This window comes from Drosophila obscura, unplaced genomic scaffold (genome assembly GCF_018151105.1).
Source record: "Drosophila obscura isolate BZ-5 IFL unplaced genomic scaffold, ASM1815110v1 contig_181, whole genome shotgun sequence".
Lineage (NCBI taxonomy): Eukaryota > Metazoa > Arthropoda > Insecta > Diptera > Drosophilidae > Drosophila > Drosophila obscura.
Window position 1 is genome coordinate 838965 of NW_024542769.1, and position 25452 is coordinate 864416.

The window sequence follows — 25452 nt, forward strand, 5'->3', positions numbered from 1 at the left end:
CAACTTGCCCCAACTTTAGACTATTCAAACATTATGACAGGCGACAATTCGCTTGATTATTGCCCATGGAATGGAATGGAAGGGAATGGAACGGAAGACGACGACAAACTTCAATGAATCTTATCATCTGTCCCCATTTTGGGCTGCCTGGCCCCCATATCTCCTTTGCCTGACGCTTATTTCACAGTTCTTTCATTAGTTTGGCACTTCATCTTCGTTGCACGCTCGAATGACTCTGGTTGAGGTTGCTGCACAGCCTCCCATGCTCCATGCTTCATGCTGCAACTCCTGACAAAAGTTTAATGATGCGTTTAAGTTGCACGTGGCACGCCCTTTGGCAAACTGCTACCGCTGTTGCTTCCACTGCTTCTGAGATCTACACGCATTGCAATGTTTGTCTGTCTGTCTGTCCCCTCAGCGTAGAGAAATTGCAGCCATCAGGCTTTTCTTTTTCCTTTATTGATTTTTCAAGAACGTAAATCGGGGACAAATGCCACGGAGCGGATAGGGTATTCCCAGCCGTGAAAATACTTCGCTTCCTGCCTAGACAATCCCAAAGAGTTTGTTCACATTGTACATTGAAGAACTAATTTTTTTTACTTTGAAAAAGTGCGCAGAAAATGTGTAGAAAAATGAGATTTTTGTGGTATTATTCACAGTCCCACCTCCTCCACTTTGGAGTCCTCCAGCTGCTTGAACTGTATCAAAATGACGAGATATGTTGTGACGGCCGAGAAGATTTTGAAAAGCGTCGAGTTGTCAATGGAGAAGAAGCCGTAGGCGGTAAACTGAACCTCCTGCTTGATGCTTTTGGTGAGGAACTTGTCGATAATGTTCTGGAACTCCTTGCTCTTGCCATAGACGCGGGCCAGGATCTGGGACGTGGTATTGGCCTCCGAGGCCAGACAATCGCAGGAGCTGCATATGACGGCCATGGTGACAGTCTCGGCCAGAACCCAGGCACAGGACAGGCCCATGGTGTCGACAATGTCCGCCGACTGTTCGTCGGATGATGACGACCTGGCGGTCAGCGTGGAGAAGGCCAGGTAGCTCTGATTGGTGACCGTGTAGAAGGAGAAGCCAAAGTAGAAGAGCAGACCCACTCCGGCCACGGAGTTCATGTTCTCCGTGATGTAGCGGAATTTGCAGAGCACCTCAATCAGATTGCTCAGCTCCCGCCAGTTCTCGCGGTCGGTCCGTTCTCTGCTCCTCTCCTGCCGCGTGAACTCGTCCAGCCGCCGGTTGAGGAACTCGATGCGCAGGGCCAGATTCTTGAGGATGGTGCGCAGGTAGACGGCGAACACACCCGAGTAGAGCATCTGCAGGCTGTAGACCAGCATGAGGACACACTGCCGCCTGGCCCCGATGCCGCTCAGAAAGTGCACGTAATAGAAGGCCACCAGCACCACGCTCGTCGAGCTGACAGCCACCAGGGCACCCAGCAGGCGACAGCTGTAGCTCTCCCTGAAGCCGTTCACCTCCAGATACTCGTCGATCCGCGCTATGTCCCGCAGGGTGCTCCAGTGCTTGGTCGCGTTGTGCACGCTGGAGAGCACCATCATCGTGTAGCTGCAGATGCAGAAGAGCGTCTCGATGGTGCGATTGATCTCCTCCGTGTCGCCCAGCGAGCTGCCCACCAACTTGTACTCCTGCGACGCGAACAGCACATCCTGGCACAGCAGCCCGGAGCTGACCAGCAGCAGGGCAGCGATCAGGCGGCCATACCAACGGCCCCATCTGCCCAATCGAAAGTTCTCCTCATTCTCCCCACCGAAGAAGGGCAGCAGAGCGCACACTTGAGTGGGTAAGACCATCGCCCTGATGTCCTGCAGGATTTTCATTCTGTCCGCACGTCTGTTGCTTCACCGCCGAGCACTACACAAAATATGTGTGTCCCCGGACTCAGGCGGTTCTGGGCGTATGCTTTCGGGTTTATTCAGCCATTAGCTGAAATTGACAGGCACTTAACGAAGCTCTGGGCTAATTATGGCAATAATGGAAATGCTCGAGTGTGCATTTCCATAATTGAATTTGATCAGCTCCCTCAAAAAAATATTAGTTTCTCCGTGGATTAAAAAAGATCTTCCAAGGAATATCTGTACCCGATTGCTCTTTCCGTGGGGATGTTTCATCTGGGATTTGCCTTCTTGTCCTAATACATAAATGCAATTTCCAATAAAAACTTCTCTCAGTTTTGTAGTTTGTGGAAATTCATTGCGTAATTACGCGGCACTGCGACCCATCATAATTGAGCGTGGAGCCTGAAAGTGTGCCCAAATGCCGCCCGCAAATTGGCCAATTACTTTGACAAACCGCCGACGACGATGACGATGACGATGTCCCTCGACTGTATGTAGTTCCGCTAGTGGTTTGACGGACAGCCCGGGGGCAGTGTCAAATGCGGCAATCGGCGGCCCAGGCGTGTCCGTGCAGGGATTATGCTCATTATGCAAAGCGCCGGGAAGTGCGGCGGCAACGCCATGGAAGAACGAACAAGCTGGATGAAAATGTAGAGAATCGCTGGGGCGAAAGGCATTTACTTCAATTATTTCATTAGGCCAGGCAGCAAGGGGCTGCGGCACAAGCAAAAGCAAAAGCCCGGAGGCGTCATCTGCCCCAATCCAATCCGTAGCCGGGGCCCAAGTCCACAAAAGATGGCATCGAATTTTGGTCGCGCTAATGGAGCGTGTGAGCCCGGCACCAGCTGTCGCTGTCGGTGCCAGCTCCAGCTCCAGCTTAGTCAACCGAGAGCGAGAGGGTCTTGGACATTGCCAGTGGATGGAGTCGATGAGTGGATGAGTGGGATGTTGGCTGGTGGACACTGAACGGTGATGACAGCACACAAACGCCCTCGGGGCCAAGTAAAATTCAATATTGGAGCACAGGAAATTCATTGTTTAACCTTTGTTGCTTAAATTGCTCAAATTCCTGCCATTAGTTTGACAAACGAGCCAGCGAAATTATTTTGTTGCAACCAACTTGCCCCGGCACATCCGGACGAGTAGAGGGAGGACCGGAACCATGACCTGAAGCGAGGGGGGGGGCAGATGATCGAAAACCAAGCAGATTTCGAGGCAAAGTTTTTGCCACAGCACTGCACAGCAGCAGCAAACCCCCCAACTTTCCCCCTGCCTCCGAGCCTTTTGGGACACGCACTGAGCTGGGCCCTGGCTCCGGCTCCGGCTCCTGCTGCGGTTTCGGTACGTTCCATTGTTGCCGTTGCCGTTGCTGCTGCTGCTGCTGCTCCTTGTGGCATCTACGGCAGCATCCTCGAATGCTGCCGGGGCTTCGACTGGCGGCTCCACTGCTGCAGATTTATTTGCGGTTTTGCATAATCACTGAAAATTAGTTTAAAACATTTACATTAAATTTGCATTTCAATGTCGGTGGTCTGGTCAGGTCAGGGCGGGTCAGGTCAGTTCAGTTCAGGGTATGGGATTTGAGTTGCACGAACGGAACGGATGAGCATAAGCTGCCCCAAATCCAAATGGGGCATAAGCCGGTGCCGGTCTGTTAATGGATTCAAGGAACACAATCAGTTATTAGAGACTCGAACTACTGCGTTAATGCGTTGCCCGATTTGCTATATAGATACAGATTGCAACAGCTGCATAAATGGAGAAATAGCTGCACAGATAGACGGCTACAGATATTAAGTATACAGATAATGCTGCTATCCTGGGTGCCACTTAATTAAATTGAAGCCCCCGAAAACAACACAACTCAATAGGCCATAAAGTTATCTTCTTGCGTGCTTGTAAAGCTTTCCTCAAACTGGGCAGGCCAGCGAAATATTTGCCAAAGCATAACTGACTGCAGAAATCGTTTCTAATCAAGAAACATTCATCAGACGATGCCTCAAAATTATCCTTTGCACTGCAATTTAGGTACACATTGATGTTTGCCCTACCGCCCCCCGGCCCTTGTCAGCGCATTGGGGGGTCCGGCCGTGGGCCCCCGGCCTCCGTGGGGGGGTGGGTGGGGTCGGTGGGGAATTAAAGACCACCAAGCACATCCGGACAGCCCATAGTGCCGTGCCCGTCCCCGGTCGGAAGCATTAAGCTGGGAAATACTCGCAGCTCTGGAGTTAGCCGGAGCCCGGGGCTCCTGCGAGGGCCATTACCAGTGCGATTCCGGATCCCGCGAGCTATGAGGAGGTTACTCCTCTGCGGGTGAGAGAGGGTTAGTGGTGTTTTTGCTGTGGCTTGGGATAGCCTCGAGCTATGGCGTTAAGTTTGATGGGTCTCAGGGTTATCTAGGGCCACGGAACGCTGCTCCTACAGTCTTTGGGGGGGGACACAAAGATTGGGCGGGGCGGGGCATTATTAGTCGATTAATAACGCGGGGGCAGAGCGCGAGTGGAAAATCCCAGAAATTAATTATGCTAATTTTAATCCTTTTGGCAGTGCTTTAATGTGAACAAATGAGATATTCCGACCGAATAATCCCCCATTATTAACCCAGCCAACAGATGAGGCTGCTGCCAGGAGAGAGCTTTCCTATCCGTCAATCGGATTGGAATGGGACACATTTTGAGTAGTAATATTCGGTAGATATTTTAGCATTCGTACTCCATCTTCCGTTTGATGTGGGACACACATTCTCCCATTAAGCCAGGGCATTATCCCCAATTTCGGAAATGACATTTTTTGCCTGCTCTTTTTGCCATGCCATCTGCCATCCGCCATCCAATGCCACACCCAATGCTAAGTCCTGCGCCCCTCCCCGTCCCATGCCAGATGCTCGTACTCTCGAGTGCATAAACAAATTGGAGATAAACACACTTCTGCACATTTGTGAGTGTGTCTGAAGCTGAACTTGAGGCATGTTGCAATTCCATCTGGCAGATCCGCGACTCCTTTCCTCTCCACCTCCAACCCAGTGGCAAATGGAATTGTTTTCCCTTTGCTCCCCCGACATTTGTGACAGAAATGCCTTAATTTATAGAAAATGTATCTGCCGTCGCTCCGGCCTGGACTCCCGCTGGCTCCTGCTGGGGGTGTCGTGTCGGGCTATGTCACATGGGTTTCAGCGCTCCGCGCGGCTTTCGTTTGTCTTTCGCTCCCGACACAGCACCGACAGCCGACAGCTCGAGGCAGCTGTCCTCCGTCCGTCTGCCTGTCTCTCTCTCTCTCTCTCTCTCGGTTCGTCTTGGTCCCTGCGGGGATCAGGGAAGAGTTCAGTTCAGTTCAACACAGCTGCACGATAATCCCGGTACACCCATAGACACATGCATGCGGCTCTAGGCCGCTCCTGGCCAGAAATGATTGAAGGATTCCCTCATTCCCCTTTGCCGTGGAGTGCCCAGAAGCCAATGATACCCGTACTTGTAGCGGAAATAGCATCCGAGCACTCTGCTCCGTATATTTCCACTCCACAGCGTAATTGATATTTTGCAAGTGTCTCCATCCATCTATCTCATCCACCTCTCTCGCCCCACCCATCAGTATGACTGTGGCAAATTGTGCAGAAATACTATTTCTCACTTTTCATCAATCCATTCGCATTGCCGGCTATATAACCATGCCCATGCCCATGCCATTCCCATTCCACATGGGATGCTGATGCAACTGTCGCTGTCGCTGTAGATGCACAGTTTACTCTCCCATTTTTGACGGGGCACACACTCTACTCTACGTATGAAATACATGTCTAAAACAGTGACACATTTGAGTATCTAAAGGAGACACTCTTGAACTTTGACACTTACAAGAGTTTCCCCCTGTAATCAACATCCGATCTGGCCAATGGAGGTGTGCTTAAAGCTGAAAAATAAATAATTATCACACCAGAAGAGAAATTAACTGATCAAAAACAAATATCCCACAAAGAACAGGGAGGGAAAGAAAGAAATATGTACGAGAAAATATATAAATATAGAAAAATATAACTTTGGAAAATATAAATATACAATATATAAATTAAATACTTAGAAAATACGAAACAGGAAAAACAGTAAAAACAGAGAGCGTAAATCACAAACCTGTTGTAGATCAAGGCCTCTCCTCTCTCGCTGTTAGCTCACTGCTAGATTAACATGCATCTGTAAAAGGCTGCAACGATAACATTCCGTGACGTCACATGATTTCCTTTGATCTCAGCCACACGTCACACAAAAATAAAGATTAAAAAACAGTAAAAAGGAAAAATTATAAAAAATATATATTTAAAAAAAAAATATACAAAAGAAATAAGGTTTATCTTGGTATACATTCTTTCCGAGACTCAAACGGTATATTTGGCAGCTGCTAGCTGCTAGCAGTTTGTACCTGAAGCTCAAAGAGCTTCCAACATTTTGCACTTCGGGAAAGCCCACTGAAAATTACTCAGCAAATGGCTTGCGGCCAATTTGTGCAGGTAGCACAGAAGGCAAGAGCCTAGAAGCTCCCCTCTCCACACCCACACTCCACTAAAGCCAAAGGCCCATTTCTTTGCCTTCCTCTGCTATTTACTTTGGCGGAGATCAAAGAGAAATTGTAACTAAATTGCCAATTACATATAGAGCAGCGGAAAGCCATAGGGCGGGGTCTGCACCTGACAGGGAGAGGGGAGGTGAAACAAAGGGCTGGCGGCTGTTGGCTGCTGGCTGCTGGCTATCCCTGTCTCTGTCAGCCATTCACAATCCAATTGTGAATTCAATTTTGAAGTTGGCAACGCGGCGACAACAACATTTGTGACCGAAAAATAAGGCACTTACAATGTGGGAGAAAGAGAGGGAGGAGCCACACATGGTGGGGCCTTTATTTCGGAGGTCCCTTTGCAAGGGACTTTCTCAGATAAGGTGAGTCCCATTCTCTACCACTACTTTTGCAACTACTACTTATGGTGAGAGGACTGCTCACCTCATATTAAAGCGACTTTGCCATCTCCACTCTCTTTTCGATTCTGCTGCGGAGCGAGTGTGTGTGGGTGTGTGTGTGTGTGCAGGGCGTAAAACGAATTTGTAGTAAATTCCTTGGGCGTTCTTTCTCTCCACTCTCCTCCCTCTTTGCCCCATACTTTCGCCTCTCACACCCCCACCAACGCCAGCGCTGATGCGTCGTCATCTTGTGCGTTTTATTGGAGAGAAATTGAGTTAGTGCGACGGCGGCGACGGAGGCGGCAGCAGCGGGAACGGAAGCGGTTTGCTAAGCAGGAAATTGCCTGAAATCAGGCGCACATAAGTCCCCCCCCCCCCCACCCCGTGCTGTACTGCTACACACTCCCTCCCCAACCCCCAGCTTAGTGGGTTCCATTAACTGGAGTCATCGTCCTGCTCCCGGCACGCGTTGGCTTTATGTGCCGGACTGTCGGACTGCCGGTCGCCCCGCCCCGCTGGCGGCTTCATTTGCATGGCGCCGCGCCGCAGCCGCGCCGTGGCCGGCCATCAGTAGCGCCTGGAAATGGCCCCTCGTTCCATGTTAATGCATTTCGCACTTAAGCGCTATAGTTTTCGCCATCAAACTAATTAAAAGTTGCTTAAATAATAGCCAACTACTTGGCAGCAGCAGACGGCTTCCACGAGTAGACGAGTATAGTGACTGACGCTGCTGGTCATTAGCTGATTTCGATTGACCCTTAAGGCGTAACACTGAAAGTGCCGCCGCAACTGTCCCTGTGGTTTTAGTAGCTTAGTATGCGAAATTTAAATGCATTTTCCATACATTAATTGGAATTTGCTTATTGGCAGCTGAAAGAATGCAGTAAATGTATCGAATATATCTTTATATTCCTCTTCTAAAATTGTCCTTTTAATGCATTAAATCAGTTCCGTAGAACCAAAGTCAAAATAATAGTAATAGGAAGTCAAATTTGAATGGTAGACGATTTTCCTTGGTCTTTGGTAGAACGAAAGAAGTTTTCTTGGTGATGAATATTTGATGAAATGTATGTACATTTAGCACACCATCTTAAATACATACATACATATATGTAGTTACTGAAGTGCAGTCGGCGGGTTGGGGCTCAGGGGTAAACGCAACTGGTGCGCACGGGACGTGCACATGTGTGGGGCAAGTGGCAGGCGAAACGAAGCGTAAATGAATTTTTCATCCCTCCATTAAAACGTAAGTGCACATTTTCCGGCGCAGCGCACGAGACGCCCCGCCATTAAGGCAAAGGAAGTGGCCCCACAAAGCCAACCCGGAGATTATGGGTGGGAGAGCGTCTGACGTTTGGTTTCGTTTTTTAGTGTTTGTTGCCACTGAAACGCTGCGCTTTTCAATATCCGATTGATGGAATAATCAATAACCGATGCTCTTTCTCTTCCGCAGATTACATGCAGTCGCTGTGCAAAAATCACTTTCTGCAGCAGCTATACAGGAAGATCGACGGCGCCGTTCTCTGGTCGCAGAACGAGCGCAATTTGGACTGCATCATCACGTTCCAGACGCACTCGGTGCTGCAGCGCTTCATGCTACGCTTCGACATGCTCCAACTGGACTGCAACGACCACCTGCTGGTCTTCGACGGCGCCCATGCCGTCTCCACGCCCAAGGTGAGTCCAGCCATGCCAGCCATCTTCCTTCAGCATAATTGCTTCGGTGGCTCAACAGAATCCCGGTAGAGCACGTCTCCGAGATTGTTCTTGGGAGGAGGCACAGGGACGCGGCTACGTGTCGCCCATTTTTATTAGCGAAAACGCTAATTTGCATATGCAAATCGAAAAGGTAGCGAAGCCATCTACCATCTAAACCCACATACATACATATACTGGTATACTCGAACATATTTGCATAGGTGGGGATCCACACAGCCTTATTGATTTGCTCGGCAATAGCTTCTCCACGGTGGGAGTGGGAGTGGAAGCGAAACAACTTTGAGCGAACAATTAGATTGTGCTACAAATTTGCATACCGTGTCCAGCAAAAGTCTACGTACGCTATGGATACTAAAATTGACTGCTTACAGCTGCTAGCAAATATTAAAATGATCAGCGAAATTTCTAAAGCTTTAAGCCGTACTCAAAAAAGAGTTAAGGGGTACATATATTAGATTTGTGGTAAAAGTGGATGTCTGTAACGCAGAGAAGGAAAATTTTCCGATCCCATAAGGTATATATATTCTTGATCAGCATCAATAGCCGCGTCGATATAGCCATGTCTGTCTGTCCGTCCATCCGTCCGTCCGTCCGTCTGTCCGTCTTTTTGAGCGCCTGGATCTCAGAGACTATAAGAGTTAGGCTAACCAAATTTGGTTTCAGACTCATGTGTATCACCTGTACAAGTGTATTCAATTCGCCCCGCCCCCTCCGCCCCCACAAAGAACGAAAATTGTGGCAGGCACAATTTAAAGTACGATAAAACTAAAACGCATTATCGTAGAGTCCCATATCTACCAGATTGCAATCTGAACTAGATCGGATCATAATTATAGCCAGAATGAAGAAATTAATTTCGTTCCCCCTGCCCCCCTTCCAATGACAACGCAACTCATTTTCCTCTCGCTCGCACACTCGCCGCGTTCAGTGCGCGAGCAACCCCTAGCGGGGAGATGTAGAATATGAATGGACATGTATTATACATGTTAGTGTATAATATACATAGTATATGTAGATGTAGATAACAGATCTAGCAAATAAATGTAAAATGTAAATTTTTTTTTTTTTTTTTTTTAATTCTAAATAGATATATGCTCAAAAATGTATATGCTGACTGAGTACGGGTATAAGTAGAGTCGCGTCCCCAGAAGCGACTCAAACGTTCCTTCTCGTTTTTTTAGGAAAAATGTAACTTGTACGTAGAGTTTTTGCCCTAACTGTGCATAGTGCATTGGTAATCACAGCGCATCCAAACCCATCGATGTGAGCATACTGCGAGTATGCAAATCCTTGCACATGTGAGCTGGCTGCTCTCTGCTGGCTTCCATTTCCATGCCATGGAGCAGTAGTAATTGTGTACAGTAATTGGGTTGGGTTGGCTTGACTTGAGTGTCTGTGTGTTTGCGTATAGTAGATTGAATTATTAGGAGCTGAACTGTAAAACAGACAACTCAAATTGGCATTAAGCATGCATACATACATATGTATGCACATAGGTGCATATGTATGTATGTTTGAACAGGTGCCCGCATGTCTGCACCTTGCAGACTTGCTTAAATTACTCCTGGGGGAGGCAGCAGTGTATTTATTTGATGTATCAAAACTTTCGCTATAAAAAGCACTCAAGTATAAATGTTTATTCGAATGCTAACACGTCACAGCCATGGCTGGCCAGCAGATACATTCACAGGGAATTTTATTAAGTTAATTTTAATTCGTTTCACTTGAGTTTCACAGATAGAAATACATGTGAAGATAATCCCTGCACAGCCAAACTATGCAAGCTGAAGTAACTTCTTGTTGTATGCATTCGAAATTGAAATTGGGCAAACCAGAACATGATGGAGTAGCAGTAGGAGCAACCGGTGCCCAGCATTCCGCACATCGATTAAGTGGGAGACTTCCCTGGAGGCAGCGGCAGCTCCCCATTAAGTAATGCTCAAGGAATTGAGAGATGATATGCCAACACCAGCATCTACACACATCTGCAATCTAGATATATGCATGTACATTGTACATACACATGTACATGATTTGAGAAAGTGCATCACATGCCGATAGTTAAGGCCAATCATTGCTTAGTTTGCCACAGCCGAAGGCAGGGCAGGGGCGTAGGCAAGCACCACAATTTGCTGGCCAACTGTGAATTCTAGTGCCGCACCATCAGTGCCCACCCACATTCACATTCGCATTCACATCCAGGCAGGCAACCAGGCAACCAGCCAAACAGCCACCCAACCACAGCTACCGCATTATCCAGATCACGTTGATGCTTCTGACATTTTAGGTTCAATCCCTGTGGGGCTTCCGCTATGCTCCACATACTCCACACACACACAAAGGCATAATTTTGTCGCTGCAACATTTGCAATGATGACAGCCAGCAAAGAGTGTGGGGAGGCGGCTGCGGTTCCAAGGCTCCACTGCGGCTGCACTGCGGCGAAGGCTGCAAGCTGCCAACGCTCCGCCTGCTCCACCTCCTGCTTCTGCTTCTGCTGATGGCTCTGTGATTTTATCAGCAACAATTTCCATTTTTCATTCGTTCCCCCACACGATCCCCACACGATCCCCACACTGCACTATTTAATGCGGGGGAGAGGCTGTGGTGGGGTGGGCTGTGTCCTGTGTTGTGTGTGGGTGTGTGGGCTGTGCAGCGTGAGGCAAGTAGGAAAGTGGCCACAAATAGAGCGCGCATAAGCCAAATCCTTTATTTGCCAAAAGGAAGCAGCACAGCGATGGCGACGGCGCCACTAAAAAATATGTATAAAAATATTCAGCTAGAAAATTAGAAAAATGCAGCCAGAATCCTGAGCTGCTGCACTTTCCCCAGTTTCCCCTCTCTAGAGGAAACCTTGAAATTTATGGAAAACTGAAGAAATTCCGCTGCGGAATGCCGGCTCCTGCCGCTGTCATTTTTTTTGTCGCCTCTCTCTCGGGTACGACCTCATTTCGGAGTGGCGCCTGCACTGGGCCACTGCCAACGCTCTCTCGCTCTCGCTCTCTCTCTGCCACCTGCCCAGGCATTAAAATTTGGGGTATCGAGGGGTGTCACGACCCGCAGCCAGAGAATAGGTTTTGGGGATAGGATATTAGAGTGCAGCTCCACTTTTATACAATGAGGAACTTTGAGGGGTCTTAGACATCCGAAGGATCGGAACGATGGACGATTTCGGCCTTTAATAAAGACTTGAACAAACAATTCAGGACGTAAAGCAATTCCCATAAATTGTGCCAGTGTGGGTCACGGATCAAAACTTGATCGAACCGCTGAAGTGAATCAGCCTTTAACTTGGGGCTGCTGTAAACGAAGCGCTGTCCCCCCTTGGACGTAAAGCATTCTTAACGAGAACATCAATATCGATGGCAACTGAATTAACTTTAATTATGAAAGGTGCAGAGAGGAGCCGGGCAGAAGTCAGCAGTGATTTGAGGCGCTGCTGCCCTTTTGACAAAACCCAAATAACGAAAGCTCATCGTAAATAAGTTAGGAGGCGAAGAGCCCCATAAAAGCGAAAGTATCATAAAAGCAGCCCAGCCAATTCGAGTGTGGGTAAGCAACGGGTGGAGGGGTCGGGCAAGGCACAACAAGAGAAGTTCAACAGGCATCGTTGCTTAATGGGCATTTTACGGGCACCAACGTCAAAGGATGGGTGGAGCTGGGAGGGTCTTAAATTCAGACAAGGCCCGCATGCCCGTTCGACTTTATTGGCGGAGCAACCAGCCAGGCCATCGCCAGAACAGAACCATTAGATGGATGCATTGCCGACTGTCGAGCTAAACTCATTGATGAGTTAGCTATCAGGTCTCTGAACTGGTAATAAGGATAAGAGGAACCGAATGAATCTGACCACATGGATATAGCGAGGGGTATGTATATGTATATTCGGGATAATAATGGAGCTAGTTTGTTCAGCTCGGTATTAAATACTGATTTCTGTGCATGATTCCCTCTACTAAAGGACCGCGTTTCCCTTAGATATATCACACAATTTTGTACCTATCTACTAGCGTTACCTTCTGCCCATATTTAAGTTTAGTTCTGGCTAAGAAATACCCCAAAATCTGCAATAAATAAAGCATCGCATTCCCACTACTTATTAGCCTCCGTTTGCATGCGTCTCTTCCTTTTTCCCGACTGCCATTCAAATCCATTCAATAAGCATCCAAAAGGGGGATATACATATATACGTACATATATAGATGCATAGGTATATGTACTTACAATATTTGTCAAGTGACTTGTTTTGCACTGCCAGTTCCCCATCCCCATATTCACCTTTAAGTGTCCCCCCCGTCTCTGTGCATATCTGAAGGATGCTAAAGTTAAGAAGCAGTCGACCTGCGGCACTTTCCACCTAAGCAGCTTTCGTAAGTTACCCCCTGGGACTGCCCTGTCGCTGCCTGGGACTGTCTGGGCGAATGGGCAGGATTTATGAATTCGACTGCCACTTGAGCCACTCCTCGCCAGAGCCGGCAAAGTGGCGAAAGTATGCAAATGCACTCCATGCCGGCCACAGCAAAGGCAGGAGGTCCAGAGAGTGGCGCCGAGGACCGACCAAACCGAATACTATTTTTCGAACATGTAAATAGTTTTCGACAAAAGGAGTTGTCACTGCCTCAGTGGGGGGAAGCCGCAAAAATCCAAAATTAAAATGTTCCAGCACACACACACACACATGGCAGGCAGAAGGCAGTAGGCAGGAGGCGACATGACACAAAGCGAAACGCTGCACAAAAAACCGAAGAAAAGTTTTGCATTTTCGGGGCTGCAACAAAATTAAAATATGGCACAAAGCGCGCAACGTCGAAGATGCAGGCAGCCACACCCCCTGGACACACAGACACACACACGAACCAGAGAATCAGTAACAGGACCAGGACCAGGGCCAGGACCAAGACCAGAATCAGGACCACAACCAGAACGTTGTGTCAAGAAAAGCAGCCACAGCAAAGCCTACAAACGTCTCCTGCGGTGGTTCGGGGAGGCAGCTGATGAACCCTTGGCGGAACTTTTATGAGGCAAAAACCAACAACATTACAAATTTACACAGCAACGCAGCAACGGAAAAGGGTGCGGGGTGCGGGGTGTGGGCGACGTGACGCATATACACGTGCCACAGTAGCAGAGGGTGGGGCGAGGAGTAGTGGGAGGTGGAGACGTCATCATCATTTTGCACTTTGTGGCGTCGACTCGACGATGAGGAGGACGGCGATGGCGATGGGGATGGGGATGACGATAACGTGACCGAAACCAACAGACGACCGACAGTGGGAAAAGTTGCACATTTTCCAAAAAATAATAAAAAAAACCAGCATGATTTAATTTAAATATAAAGAAAGTATTTCCCCTTAGCACTTGATTGGATGTATCAGGAATATATCCATATATGTATACCTGTGATTATGTTTCGTATTTGGTTTTCCTTTTTGCAGATTGACATCTCGTGTCGCAACACAAAGAACACCGTCAATGCACTGCTGACGCGCACAAACTTTGTGACCCTGAAGTACGTGACCGATGGCTGGGGCACAGATGCGAACGGTTTCAAGCTGGTGATTACATCGGTCAAGGATCCCAGTAAGTACTAGAGAGAGAGAGTAGGGAGTGCTCTGCACCCTGCTAGACAATATCAATTAACTTTCTTTGTGTCTCTTTCAGAGCACACCTGCAAGGACTTTACCTGCGCCACGCGGGAGTTCTGCATACATCCCGATCTGCTGTGCGATGGCGTCAATCACTGCGGCGACAACTCCGATGAATCAGTGCAGAATCTGTGCCAGAGTAAGTCTGCCCCCACCCTACTACTACTCGCAGTCGTTACACCATAAGTTCGCTCTTTGCAGGCGAGGCTAGCAGCACTGTGTTTGGCATGGACATGACCTGGTTCGTTCTAATCGTTGTCGGCGTTCTGCTCGTCCTGAGTGCGCTTATCGTGGCCGTGGCTATCTGCGTGTGTCGGCGCCAGGACGAGAATGCCTCCAACCAGAACACAGCACTCCAGCGTAAGGCGAAGCAACTAAATCAAAAATGAAATGCCCGCGGGCCACTAATCCAATCCAATCGAATCGAATCGAATCTTTGAAATCTTTGCAGTTCATCATAATGCCGACACAAATGGGTCGTCGAAACATCTGCACTACCATGGCATTAGTGTCGGCGGCACGCTGACGCGGGAGCACACACAACTGCCACAACAGTCGGGAAACTGGCATCACCCTGCGGGACCATCCGGGTACCACCGCATTCCACACAACTACTTGAAGATGGCCACCAAAGTCCGTCCCATTTGGTGCTTGGCAAATTCCGTCAATTAGGTCAAGATCTTTCACAAAACTCTGCCGGCCTCAGCCAGACGAACATTGCCGGCTCCGGCAATCATCAGAATGCCAATGCCGCCAATGTTGGTGCTGCCCAAAAAGACGAATGGTTCGTCTAGAAGGGGGCATCAACGTGTGGCACATGTGGCATGAGGAAGGAATGTGAAGGAATGGAACCAATTGACTTGAGCACAATAATCTGTACTTGAATAAGTAAAATTATGGATATTTGCAGAGCATTAAATGAAGTGAGTTCCAAAAAATATTGTTAGATCCGCAACTGACACTGATAGTTAATTTCGTTTCGCCTTGCAGGACTGTATGACTATATTTAACAACAAAAATAATGTGGACATCACCGCGCAGGGTGTATTATTAAGAGATCTCTCCGCGTACCCGAGCAGAATCTCGAAAGCGTTGGGCAGTTGGTCCAGAGTATCTGTACTCTGCTCCATTCTGTCGGATAACCAATGCAATTGTACATACTTTATAAATACAAATATAATTTAATGGATTAATATTACAAGCTGGCTAACAAAAAGGAAACCACAAAACAAAACAGAACAGAACAGAAGAGAAGAGAAGAGAAGAGAAGAAAACAGAACCTCCCTCCCCATGTATCCCTAAAAACGTAAAAGAAATAATAACTAGGGAAGTCCTCGTCTTAATTTGTTGGCATTTATTTACTAGAATAATTACGAGGTGTACGAATAGAAAACCCAATTAGACTTCAATTCAATTGCTCTTTGATTATCGTCTTGTTTGGCATTGTTGGCGGGTGTTTGCTGCGTTTAATGTACAAAAGAACAAAAGTTCTTCAATTTATTGTCAGAATCGAGGAGTAGAGGAGAAGTCATCTAACATGTGAAAGATGAACAACAATCGTAAGCATTTAAACAGAACAAAACCGGAAAAAGTATTAAAGATCAACGAAAACACTGTCATTAGAAAGAATAAAACTTCCGCATATACTTTGCATGTGCTCTGTATGTATGAGAAACCCTAATATTTATGGGGTTTTTTTTACAAAAAAATCAAGCTGAATTGTTAATGCAAAATGGACACAAGAAGGACTCAACCAAAACAAGGGATGTACATAAGTAGTCGACAATATACATACATACATACATACATACATACTCGTAATTACAGAAAAGATACAAAGATGCAAAAACAGGAAGTTAACTCCAACTGCATATCCCACTTCCATTTGTCCACTTGGGGGAGGCCACAGAGACTCCGAAGACCATTCACGAATCATCCAAAAACAAAAAAACCAACCAATGCTAACGGATATATTCTCTGAGACATTAAGGACAATACAGTGAATACTTTTTGCTTTTGATACAACTAAATTGAGAACATAATCGATGGACATGGGAATGCATTTGTAACCTACAGATACATAGATATCTACTCGAACTCGCATGTATGTCCGCATTGAATAACAATTTTCTACAATCAACCAGAGGAATTCTACACTAAATTAAACAAAACGTACATAAACCGAAGGGAGTTGAACATTTTGCTACAAAATCGAATGATAACGATGATCATATACTTATACATATTGACGATGAATGGATATAAATGGAATAAAGATCGAGTAAAACCAAAAACTAAAATGCTTCAAAATGATTGTAGTACTTCCCGCCGTTAATATTTTTTTAAATATATCATACATACTAAAAACTCAAACAACAATGGAAACACCTAATACAAATCTAAATAATAATAATAATAATAATACTAATCCTAAGAGCCGTACGTAAGAACGAACCCTTTTTGCGCTGCTAGAATTTGTCTTTCAAGAAATATGTACTTCCATAGGCCAAGTTAGCAAGCCCCCTCCACTACCCGTTTTATGGTTCTTTAATTCAATCATTTTATCTGAAACAAAAACAAAAAACAATCAAATTTGTTCGTTTGCTAATAGAGAAAATTCAACTAGAAATATCCGAAAGTAAATGCAAATTCTACGAGTACCGCAACTAGTCGAAAGGGATACGAGAATAAATGCGATTATGTCAAATTAAATTAGTTTTGTACTTAGCAGTAATGAAAACCTCCCCCCAAAACTAAATTGAATACTCACCTAGGCATAATTTCCGCTGAATGTATCAGTAAGCAGTAATCAATATCTCAGTATGAGTATCAGTTGACTTATCCCTCGTTTTTTGCCCGTGCGTCTTATAAATCGTATAAAATCTATAATCATAAATTATAGCAAAATGGTAATTATGATAAATTGAATTTTTAACCAAAATTATAAGCAAATTGTATTAGGCGTCAAATTTTAGAAACGAATAAAACCGAAAACGAAAAACGAACAAGTTACATGTTAAATATGATGTGCATGAGATAGGAGACTACTTTCATATGCGGGGAAACAAATAAATCCAAATAAAGAGACGGATATGGAGACAGATAATAAACGATGATAAACTACATTATAACTGATTAATCACAAAAGAAATGCTAATTTATGCAATACAGGAAATATTGAATACAAATACTGAAAAATTATGCGTCAAGTCAAGTAAAATGTTTAGGCAAACGACAAATTGTAATTGTATTGTAATATCGTAATAGTAATCGTAATCGTAATAGTAATCGTAATTGTAATCTTAATCGCATGCCTACTTCTCCCTGGTGAAAATCGGCCTAGATCATATCGTTATCGTTACGTTACAGTACGGTGTCGTATATGAAAGTGTAGTTAAAATATACATACAATACTATTATATGCAGCATATAAATACAATTCAATCGGATCGGAATAGTTTTTAATTGGATCCTGATCGATCGATACCACACAGATCCACCACACCCCACCCCAACCCCTTCGATTTTGTGTATATTTACATGATGGGCATGGGTTAGGATAGGGGAGCAGCCCAGTGGGTGGTGAGAAGAGCTTTCGTTTCCCAATGTAAATGTTAAAATGTGTTAAAATTAAAATTTTTACTGTCTACACTCTCTAAACACTCTCGAAAAGACTTTGCCGCAAAATAGTCTTAACTTAAATTACTATTTATTGTATGTATGTACCGGGTGCACGTGTGTCTGTACACATTAGGCATTAACGACAGTATATTCCCCTCAAGAAATTAAACCAAATTATCCAGCATTACACACACACACACACACCCACGCACACAACCATCCATGAAGATCACACTAATACATATTTATGATTCAACCAGTTCCGTTCCCTCACGCTTTTAAGTTCGATTGTAACTTGCTTGGATTCTCGCAGAGTATTAAATAGAATAAATAACTACATAGGTTCACAAGCCCATACAGATTAGGCCTCGGGTAGTGCAAATGTTAGCCGGATGGACATATGGATAGAGGCGACACTCCACTAGGGAGTTTTTAGTTTCGTTATTGCACGCATCACCAGAAAACCGAATGAATGTCCGAATTATTTGAGTGTACGAGTGAGTATGCAGTTAGTTGAAATAAAGTTAATACGAGTACAGCGACAACAGTGCGGTGCGAGGGAAGGGCGTTGGGGAGGAGACCCAGCCATACTAGTACCATAGTATTCCGAAACGAATGAATTACTTGAGAGGCCGCGTAAGGTAATGCTTAGCTTTGTGTTAAATTGCTGTTGAATATAAATGTACTTGTACAATGATAATAATTATGATATGATGGCATTAAACATACTGAAAACACACACACACAGCAACAAGCCACAAGCAACAAAAGCAACCACACCCCCAAATCACACAACAATACAATAACAGCAAATGAAACCCAAATCCAAAATGAAACTAATTATAATGAAATAAAGAATATAAAACGTTAAAATTAAACGAGTTTCTATTTCTATTCAACTGAAAGGAAGGACATCCATTTATGGATCCATGTAAAAATCCATGTCCGAAACTGCAACAGCTTTCGTCCCAAGAAATATGGGCACAAATGGTATGGATGGAGCCCAGGAATATAACATCAAAGACTATACAATTACCAAGATTTCAATTCTCTCTTCACCTTAGGCATCTAAGTCAATCCCGATAATCCAAAAATTAAATTAAATTTTGTTCCATGAAACTGGACTCTCTCGTTATTTAATTTTATTTATATTATTTTATTACATAGATAATCAAAATCGGTTATGCTCGGCAGCTCGAAAAGTTAATCTTCTAGACGAGGGTTTTGTGAGATGCTCCCTCCTCTTGGTCAGAGTACAAAATGAGTTCAATGTTTCGCATGTGGCGCTGCTTCTCCTGCCGCCGCTTGAGATGGATTTGTGCGAGTGCATTGAGCGTGGCAACGACAAAGTAGGCGACCATGACAACGGCACAGAGCTCAAAGGCATGCATCACGAAGCTAAGGCTGGGGCTGGTGGCGGAGGAGTCATGGCCCTCGCCCTGCCCGTTGCTTTTTCTGTGCATATGCTGCTTTGTGGACATCAAGAAGTCTTTGAAGAGCGTCTGTAGGTGGGTGCCAAGCCAGGGCAGCCTGCCCAAGCCGTTGGCCAGACCATTGACTAGATGGTCGCTGAATGATACTATAACGCATACTTGCTGAATGGTTGCCTTTATGAGCACCTTGCCGATCATAGTGGCAACAAAGAACTTCCAGAAGGGCACCAGAAAGTGGCCGCATGTTATGCCAGCCAGATCGAACAGGGGATTGGGCACGCTGGCACAGAGAAGGATGCCCAGGAAGCCCACACGACGAACCATGCGCTCCATGCACAGTTTTGCACCGTCCAAAACATTGAAATGTTCCATACTCGTATTCCTATGCCGTTTAGTCTTTTGCAATTCCAGCTCCTGAGGCTGCTCCACCTCCGCACCGTCCAACTCATTGCTGGATAGGCGGGCACTCCGGGCCATAAAGTATGGTGGCAGCTCGCCTATGGCCGTGCCAATGCCCCACAGCAAGGCCTCCGGTCGAACCTTTGACAAAATGCTCCAAATATCTGGAACCTCTCGCGTATACGGCTCTTTGGGGCAGACCTTTTCGTCCGGGTACGGCGGCTCTGGGAACTTCAGCGTCTGGCACTCGTAGGCCGCCAATGTTACGGCGGCAATGTGTGGCCCCAAGTATAGCAGGAACGTGTGCAGTCCCGTGCCAAAGCCCACTGACGAAAGTACGCCCAGCAGCAGCCAGTACAAGGCGAATCCCAAATTCTGGAGGCCGAGGCTCACGAAACTCTCATGTGGTCCCGGCAGTATGCAGACTATACCCAGAGCCAGCAGACTGCCCAGCAGCCATTTGTTCAGCAGCCGGTTAGCGAAGGAGAGAAGCAGTTCTACGGCCTCCATGGTTCCATACTTCAAAGTCTGCAAGGGCTGGCGCCATAGAACTAGAGATCTTCTCTCCAGTCGCTCCTCCGCACGTTCAGTCGACAGGTCCTGCTCCTGCTCTGTGAGCAACATGCCCGATGCGTCAGTGGAATCTGTGGTAGTTGGATCCATTTTCAGTCTCATAATCTTATTTCTGAAATCGAATTTACGGATATACTTCTATATCAAGGCGATGTTGATGCGATTGCTAGAGTTCGGGCTAGGCTTTCTTATCCAAAAACATCCAGAGTCTAAGGTTTTCCAAGTCCAGAGTCTATTCCGCCTTTCTATGTACAAAACGAGAAGGAACGTGTGAGTCGTTTCTGGGGACACGACTCTACTTATACCCGTACTCAGTCAGTATATACATACATTTTTGAGCTTATGAATTTAAAAATGTACATTTACATTTTTTTACTACATCTGCTATCTACATCTACATATACAATGTCTATTCTACATCTAACATGTAGATTGTACATGTTCCATTCATATTCTACATCTCCTCCGCTAGGGGTTGCTCGCGCACTGAACGCGGCAGAGTCTGCGAGCGAGAAGGAAAATGAGTTGCGTTGTCATTGGAAGGAGGGGGCAGGGGAAGCAACTGAAAATTAATTTCTTCATTCTGGCTATAATTATGATCCGATCTGATTCAGATTCGGCATTCTGGTAGATATGGTCATTCTCTACGATACTGCGTTTTTAGTTTTATCGTATCTTTAAAAATGTGCCTGCCACAGATTTTCGTCCTTTGTGTGGGCGGAAGGGGGCGGGGCGAAATTTTGAAATACACTTGTAGCAGTGTGATATCACATAAGTCTGGAAACCAAATTTGGTTGCCCTAGCTCTTATAGTCTCTGAGATCTAGGCGCTCAACAAGACGGACAGACAGACAGACAGACAGACGGACAGACAGACAAGGCTATATCGACTCGGCTATTGATGCTGATCAAGAATATATATACTTTATGGGGTCGGAAACGTTTCCTTCTCTGCGTTACACACATCCACTTTTACCACAAATCTAATATACCCCTTAATTACCCCATTTCAAAGCCTTCTTTGACCATAAAATTGGATTTTGATTATTTCTATGAACAAGTTAACGTACCCGATCCCATTGAACTCTTATATGAGTTATAAACAATCTATGGCTTCCCCATATGATATCAAAAATAATCTTTGGTTTGTATAAACAAACATACATATATACACACATACATATATGTAATCAGTTTTCGGCCACCGAAGATCGCTCACAAACTCTTGCGCCGCAGCTGAAGCCTAGCTTTCTGCAGACGCTGCAATTTGGAATTTCACAATTCCCCATGTTTATAGAAGCTTCTCTTCATGAAACTAAATCAATTATAGTTAAGTCAGTTGATATCTCGCAGCAGAATCGGAGAGTTCAATCAAATCGTAAGTCGCGTCGAAGTAAAAAAAACTTAGCACTCAGTCTCTGTTCACAAACAACTTCTACCGCAGAAAATTATTATGTTCCATGAGTCATCGGTTAATTTTGTTGATCTGAGCAAAGACTCTATAGAGTCTTTGATCTGAGTACCGCTCGGCGTACGCCAGCCAATATATTTTGCATGCCAGTATTTGAAATTAAGACCACTGGCATAGAGTGTGAGGTCACTCTTTGCAAATTTTCACTAAAGTTTCAATTTTTGAATGATTCCATCACCTATTTTGCCACTGGGCCTCATTTCTGGGCATTGGACCAGACCACTCTTGAAAACAGCAACGAAGCTATAATTAAAATGTTAAGTTTGCTGTTGGATTTACATGGTAATCAAACCCAAGTCCACGACGCTATATTTTTAGCTACGAGTTCATCGACACCTGCTCCTGAATCTGCTATCGAAATTTTTCTTGAGGTGCGTATAACCTATTCCTAAATGAATTTTACTTCCTTGCTAAACAATTTAAATATTTTAAGGTTCTTAAACATTTAATTTCTGAGACCGACAATCCCGAACGCCTGGCCTTCGTGTACAACAAGCTAATGCATTTTAAGCAAACGGACAGTGTGGACCTTGCTGAACTTATGGCCTTATTTGGCCTAAACGTACCAGATAATCATTGATAATGTGAGAATACACTATTATACAAAACGAAAGTAAACACTGACTTTAAGATGTTAATCAACCCAAACGGGAACCAAAATTATTCATACCTTTGTATGGATACTATTCAGAAGCGTTTAAGAGATCAAAATCATCCATGGCCTTGCATTGCCATAAGGTCATGGGACCAGGCGGCACTGACATCAGTTTTCCCTCAAAATCTGCACTAATTGATGCCTCCGCGTGCTCATCCTCGCAGCGATATTTGAACGCACTGATCTGATTTATGAAACTGTCGATTTCTGCTCTCTCCTTGGGCCCAGCTGCCGCTTCTTTTAAGCTGCAAATCGAGCGAGCGCTGTAAAGAAATTAACGATCCATTTAGTTTAAAATATCATTTGGAAAATCTTCTGGACCTACATTTTCTGGAAATGCGCTTCTTTCAGACGCATATTGGCCACAATCAGTTGCAGATGCTGCAGCGGCAGCAAGCGATTCCCTTGGACATTGGCTGCCTCCAATCTTACAGTGCCCATTTTTTTAATCAAGAGATTCAGCGAACCATTGAAAACAGTCCAACGCAGAAGCCAAGCGTCTACGGCGGAGGCATGGCCCTCAATAAGCCGCAGATGGGCATTCAGCGTAGCGGCCATCCGTTTATTGACATTGGCTTCGTTGCCGAAGCGCAGCTGGATTACCGACAGACAGTGGACATAGCAGAGAATGCGGTGCTCTATCAGAACGCCGACTAGTAAATCAAGCTCTGGCCGAAGGACTTGCGAGGCAGTTCCCACCACATTGTACTGCAACAGAGCTTTCCAAATTCGGTTGTTGGGCAACGCGACCTGATCGCAAGCGAGCATTTGACGAAACAGCAAGTGCTTCTCTTGAATATAACTCTGGGTGAGCTGATCGCAACTTGGCTGCGATCCCGACGGAGTGACTGTCAGACTCATAAGGAGTGCGTCGTATGTTGGAGCGTCTAGAGGAAAACTATTCCTCAAGCCAATGTGCAGGATGACAACGGAGCAGAACATAAACTTGGTTCGCTGAAAGCTCTCCTGTGTGGGGTTCGAGAGCTCATAAACGCAGAAGTCACGTAACTGCTGGGCCAGGCCGATCACATCCTTGTGCTCCTTGTGCATCATGATGAGCATGAAGGCCAAGCTTTCGGAGCCAAAGATACCTACAAAACAGTCTGTGATTAACACGGCACTTCTAGAATATGACTCGCTTACTCAGGTTGTCGTTCTGCTGTGGTCTTTCCAGCAGATTGACTACTAAGCAGTCCACCATTTCAGCCAGACGGTCCCCGCTTAGCTTGTTGGCCCTAAGAAGGGCGTGCAAGCGACGCAGGCACTGGGCATAGGCTTCCAGCAGTTCCTTCCTCTGTGCAGCCCCCAGGTCACTGGCACTCATCTGAGCCTGCAGCTGAGCGTGCTGATATTGCACAGACCCTGCGGCGGTTATGTGTGTCTGTCTGTTGCCAGTTGCCTCCACGGAGCGGGATAGATTTGTGTAGAGGCCGCTGAATTCCGAATCGCTTAGCGTTTCATCGTGTAGAAACTTATCCAGGCAGAATGTCTCCAGTGTCAGCAACAGCTATGCAATGTACAATAATATATGTATTTATGTAGTTGGTCTTCAGCAATATTTTTTAGAGTTCCTAGGGCACAAACCTCGAAATTATTTGAAGCCACAGCCATAAAATCTACGGCGCTGTAGACACTGTAGAGCACAGGTCGGGTGACACTTTGGTGGGTTGACGACGAAATGAGATACGGCCAAGTACGCAGAAGTTCGTGCACCTCTTTACGAGCTTCCTCCGAGGTGGAATATTCAAGCCAATAGAGGTCAAAGAGCACGCATACGGATTGTGCGGCTATGACGCTCAGTTCGATGCGCACTTGCTGGGAAGTGAGCACAAACGTGTAGACCTCGAACCGCCGCACTGCTGGAAAATGCTCCATTATCGTCTTTAGGTAGCGTGTCAGTTGGGCCCTGAACTGCGCAAAGCTGGGATTTCGGCGAGGGCTGTACTGACACTTGACGTACGTCTCCAAGATGTGCATAACTATTTCCCTCTCATTGTACAGGCGCTGGGCCAATTCCACGTAGAGCTTCGCTGCCATGGACCAAACCATGGTCAAAGCTTGTGGCAGGCGAAGCAACAGCTCCAGGATAATTTCGTGGAACCTCGTTGGAAACCGTTCGGCACTGACAATGTGTCTGGAAAACCATCGGGACGGATCGGTTAATGAATGAGAAATCAGCTTTTACGGCTATTACGCCTCTGCAGCTTACCGCTGAAGCGTCCGTATGTACAGGAGCGTGGCCATAAGCAGGGCTTTGGATTTACTCGACTTCAAAACCTCAAAGTGTAGGGCCAGAAACCTATCAGTGATCAGCTCATTGGTAAACAGACGTAGATACAGATTGCCACTTCGATCACGCTGCTGGTCCTGGGAAAACTGCTTGAGCATACTTTCCAGGAACTCGTAGGTCATGATGTAGCTATCTTCGTCCTCCATCTAAAATTACGATTTCATTCACGAATGATTGCTGTGACTGATTGGTTCAGGGCTTACCACAACAGCCAGAGCACAGTAGACAAAGTCTAGCGCAGAGTTCTCCACGCTGCAGAATGTCCCAAAGTGCTCCCGAAACATGTCCAGCATGGGTTTTAGTATATGTTGACTAGTCGCCTGGTAGCTGCAAATCACACAAGGGTATTTTTTTATCACAATCGGGACGCGTCTCTGTGCTCACTCACAATAGCCCATAGCGTGCGTCAATGGTGAGCGTGAGGCAAATATGCTTGAAGCCTCCAAACTCGTCGTTGTATGTGGGCAGCAGCTTGGACAGCCCGCAGAGTATGCTGAATGCTACGGTAGATAATTTTTCAATTAGTTAGCACTTATTCGGGGTTCGGGGATGGCGAGAAGCACTTACACATTCTGGCCACTGGCTCGCAGAGGTACTTATCACCTGCGCAGGGGTTCATCTGCATTGAGGTGCATATGTAATGCACCACTTTCGTCCATGTAAGCACCACTTTTAGGTAGCAGGAAACTGGGTCAGTCAGCTCGTCGAAGCGCTTGGCAGCAGGTGTCTTCGACTTGCTCCTATCCGGCTCCAAACTCTTCGCATGGCGGGCCAGTAGAGTGGGCAGCTTCTCCAGAAAAGATTCCACGGCAGTCATCACAAAGGGCTAAGCATCGAATATGTAGTTGGG

General features: G+C 46.0%; 4 protein-coding genes and 1 long non-coding RNA gene across 7 annotated transcripts in view; 2 read left to right on the plus strand and 3 right to left on the minus strand.

The window, feature by feature from the left end:
• Nucleotides 1–16302, plus strand: part of LOC111076750 — a 29949-nt gene extending 13647 nt beyond the window's left edge. For all 3 annotated transcript variants that reach the window (XM_022370673.2, XM_022370672.2, XM_022370674.2), the window contains exons 3-8: nucleotides 8253–8476; nucleotides 13952–14096; nucleotides 14178–14300; nucleotides 14363–14521; nucleotides 14613–15084; nucleotides 15152–16302. In XM_022370673.2, coding sequence (XP_022226365.1) covers nucleotides 8253–8476; nucleotides 13952–14096; nucleotides 14178–14300; nucleotides 14363–14521; nucleotides 14613–14833 — 872 coding nt within the window. In that variant the 3' untranslated portion in view covers nucleotides 14834–15084; nucleotides 15152–16302. The remainder of the gene's footprint in view (nucleotides 1–8252; nucleotides 8477–13951; nucleotides 14097–14177; nucleotides 14301–14362; nucleotides 14522–14612; nucleotides 15085–15151) is intronic.
• On the minus strand, nucleotides 654–1905 carry LOC111076748 (gustatory receptor 68a). Its single transcript, XM_022370671.2, has one exon. The coding sequence runs from the start codon at nucleotides 1839–1841 to the stop codon at nucleotides 654–656; it is 1188 nt and encodes a 395-aa protein (XP_022226363.1). The 5' UTR covers nucleotides 1842–1905.
• A 2615-nt stretch (nucleotides 16303–18917) lies between the features above and the next one.
• On the minus strand, nucleotides 18918–23342 carry LOC111076747 (vacuole membrane protein 1). Its single transcript, XM_041592567.1, has 3 exons — nucleotides 22638–23342; nucleotides 22328–22575; nucleotides 18918–20299 (listed from the first exon to the last, which is right to left on the minus strand). The coding sequence occupies exon 3, from the start codon at nucleotides 20287–20289 to the stop codon at nucleotides 18994–18996; it is 1296 nt and encodes a 431-aa protein (XP_041448501.1). The 5' UTR covers nucleotides 20290–20299; nucleotides 22328–22575; nucleotides 22638–23342; the 3' UTR covers nucleotides 18918–18993.
• On the plus strand, nucleotides 21550–22212 carry LOC111076752. Its single transcript, XR_002608068.2, has 3 exons — nucleotides 21550–21564; nucleotides 21631–22028; nucleotides 22091–22212. It is a non-coding gene; the product is annotated as an uncharacterized LOC111076752 (long non-coding RNA).
• On the minus strand, nucleotides 22341–25419 carry LOC111076746. The gene is made up of 8 exons (XM_041592626.1): nucleotides 25170–25419; nucleotides 24991–25102; nucleotides 24806–24929; nucleotides 24522–24748; nucleotides 23897–24446; nucleotides 23456–23819; nucleotides 22638–23403; nucleotides 22341–22575 (listed from the first exon to the last, which is right to left on the minus strand). Exons 1-8 carry the CDS (start codon nucleotides 25417–25419, stop codon nucleotides 22341–22343), a joined length of 2628 nt encoding a protein of 875 aa, XP_041448560.1.
• Nucleotides 25420–25452: the final 33 nt, after the last annotated feature.

What these genes read in the sequence shown, in the direction of transcription:
- LOC111076747 (XM_041592567.1), bottom strand. Translation starts at nt 20,289, where the DNA reads ATGAGACTGAAAATGGATCCAACTACCACAGATTCCACTGACGCATCG.
- LOC111076748 (XM_022370671.2), bottom strand. Translation starts at nt 1,841, where the DNA reads ATGAAAATCCTGCAGGACATCAGGGCGATGGTCTTACCCACTCAAGTG.
- LOC111076746 (XM_041592626.1), bottom strand. Translation starts at nt 25,419, where the DNA reads ATGACTGCCGTGGAATCTTTTCTGGAGAAGCTGCCCACTCTACTGGCC. An exon ending in GACGCACGCTATGGGCTATT is followed by an intron (nt 24,930 to 24,990) that starts GTGAGTGAGCAC and finishes TGTGATTTGCAG; the next exon opens with CTACCAGGCGACTAGTCAAC. An exon ending in ACTGTGCTCTGGCTGTTGTG is followed by an intron (nt 24,749 to 24,805) that starts GTAAGCCCTGAA and finishes TCGTAATTTTAG; the next exon opens with ATGGAGGACGAAGATAGCTA.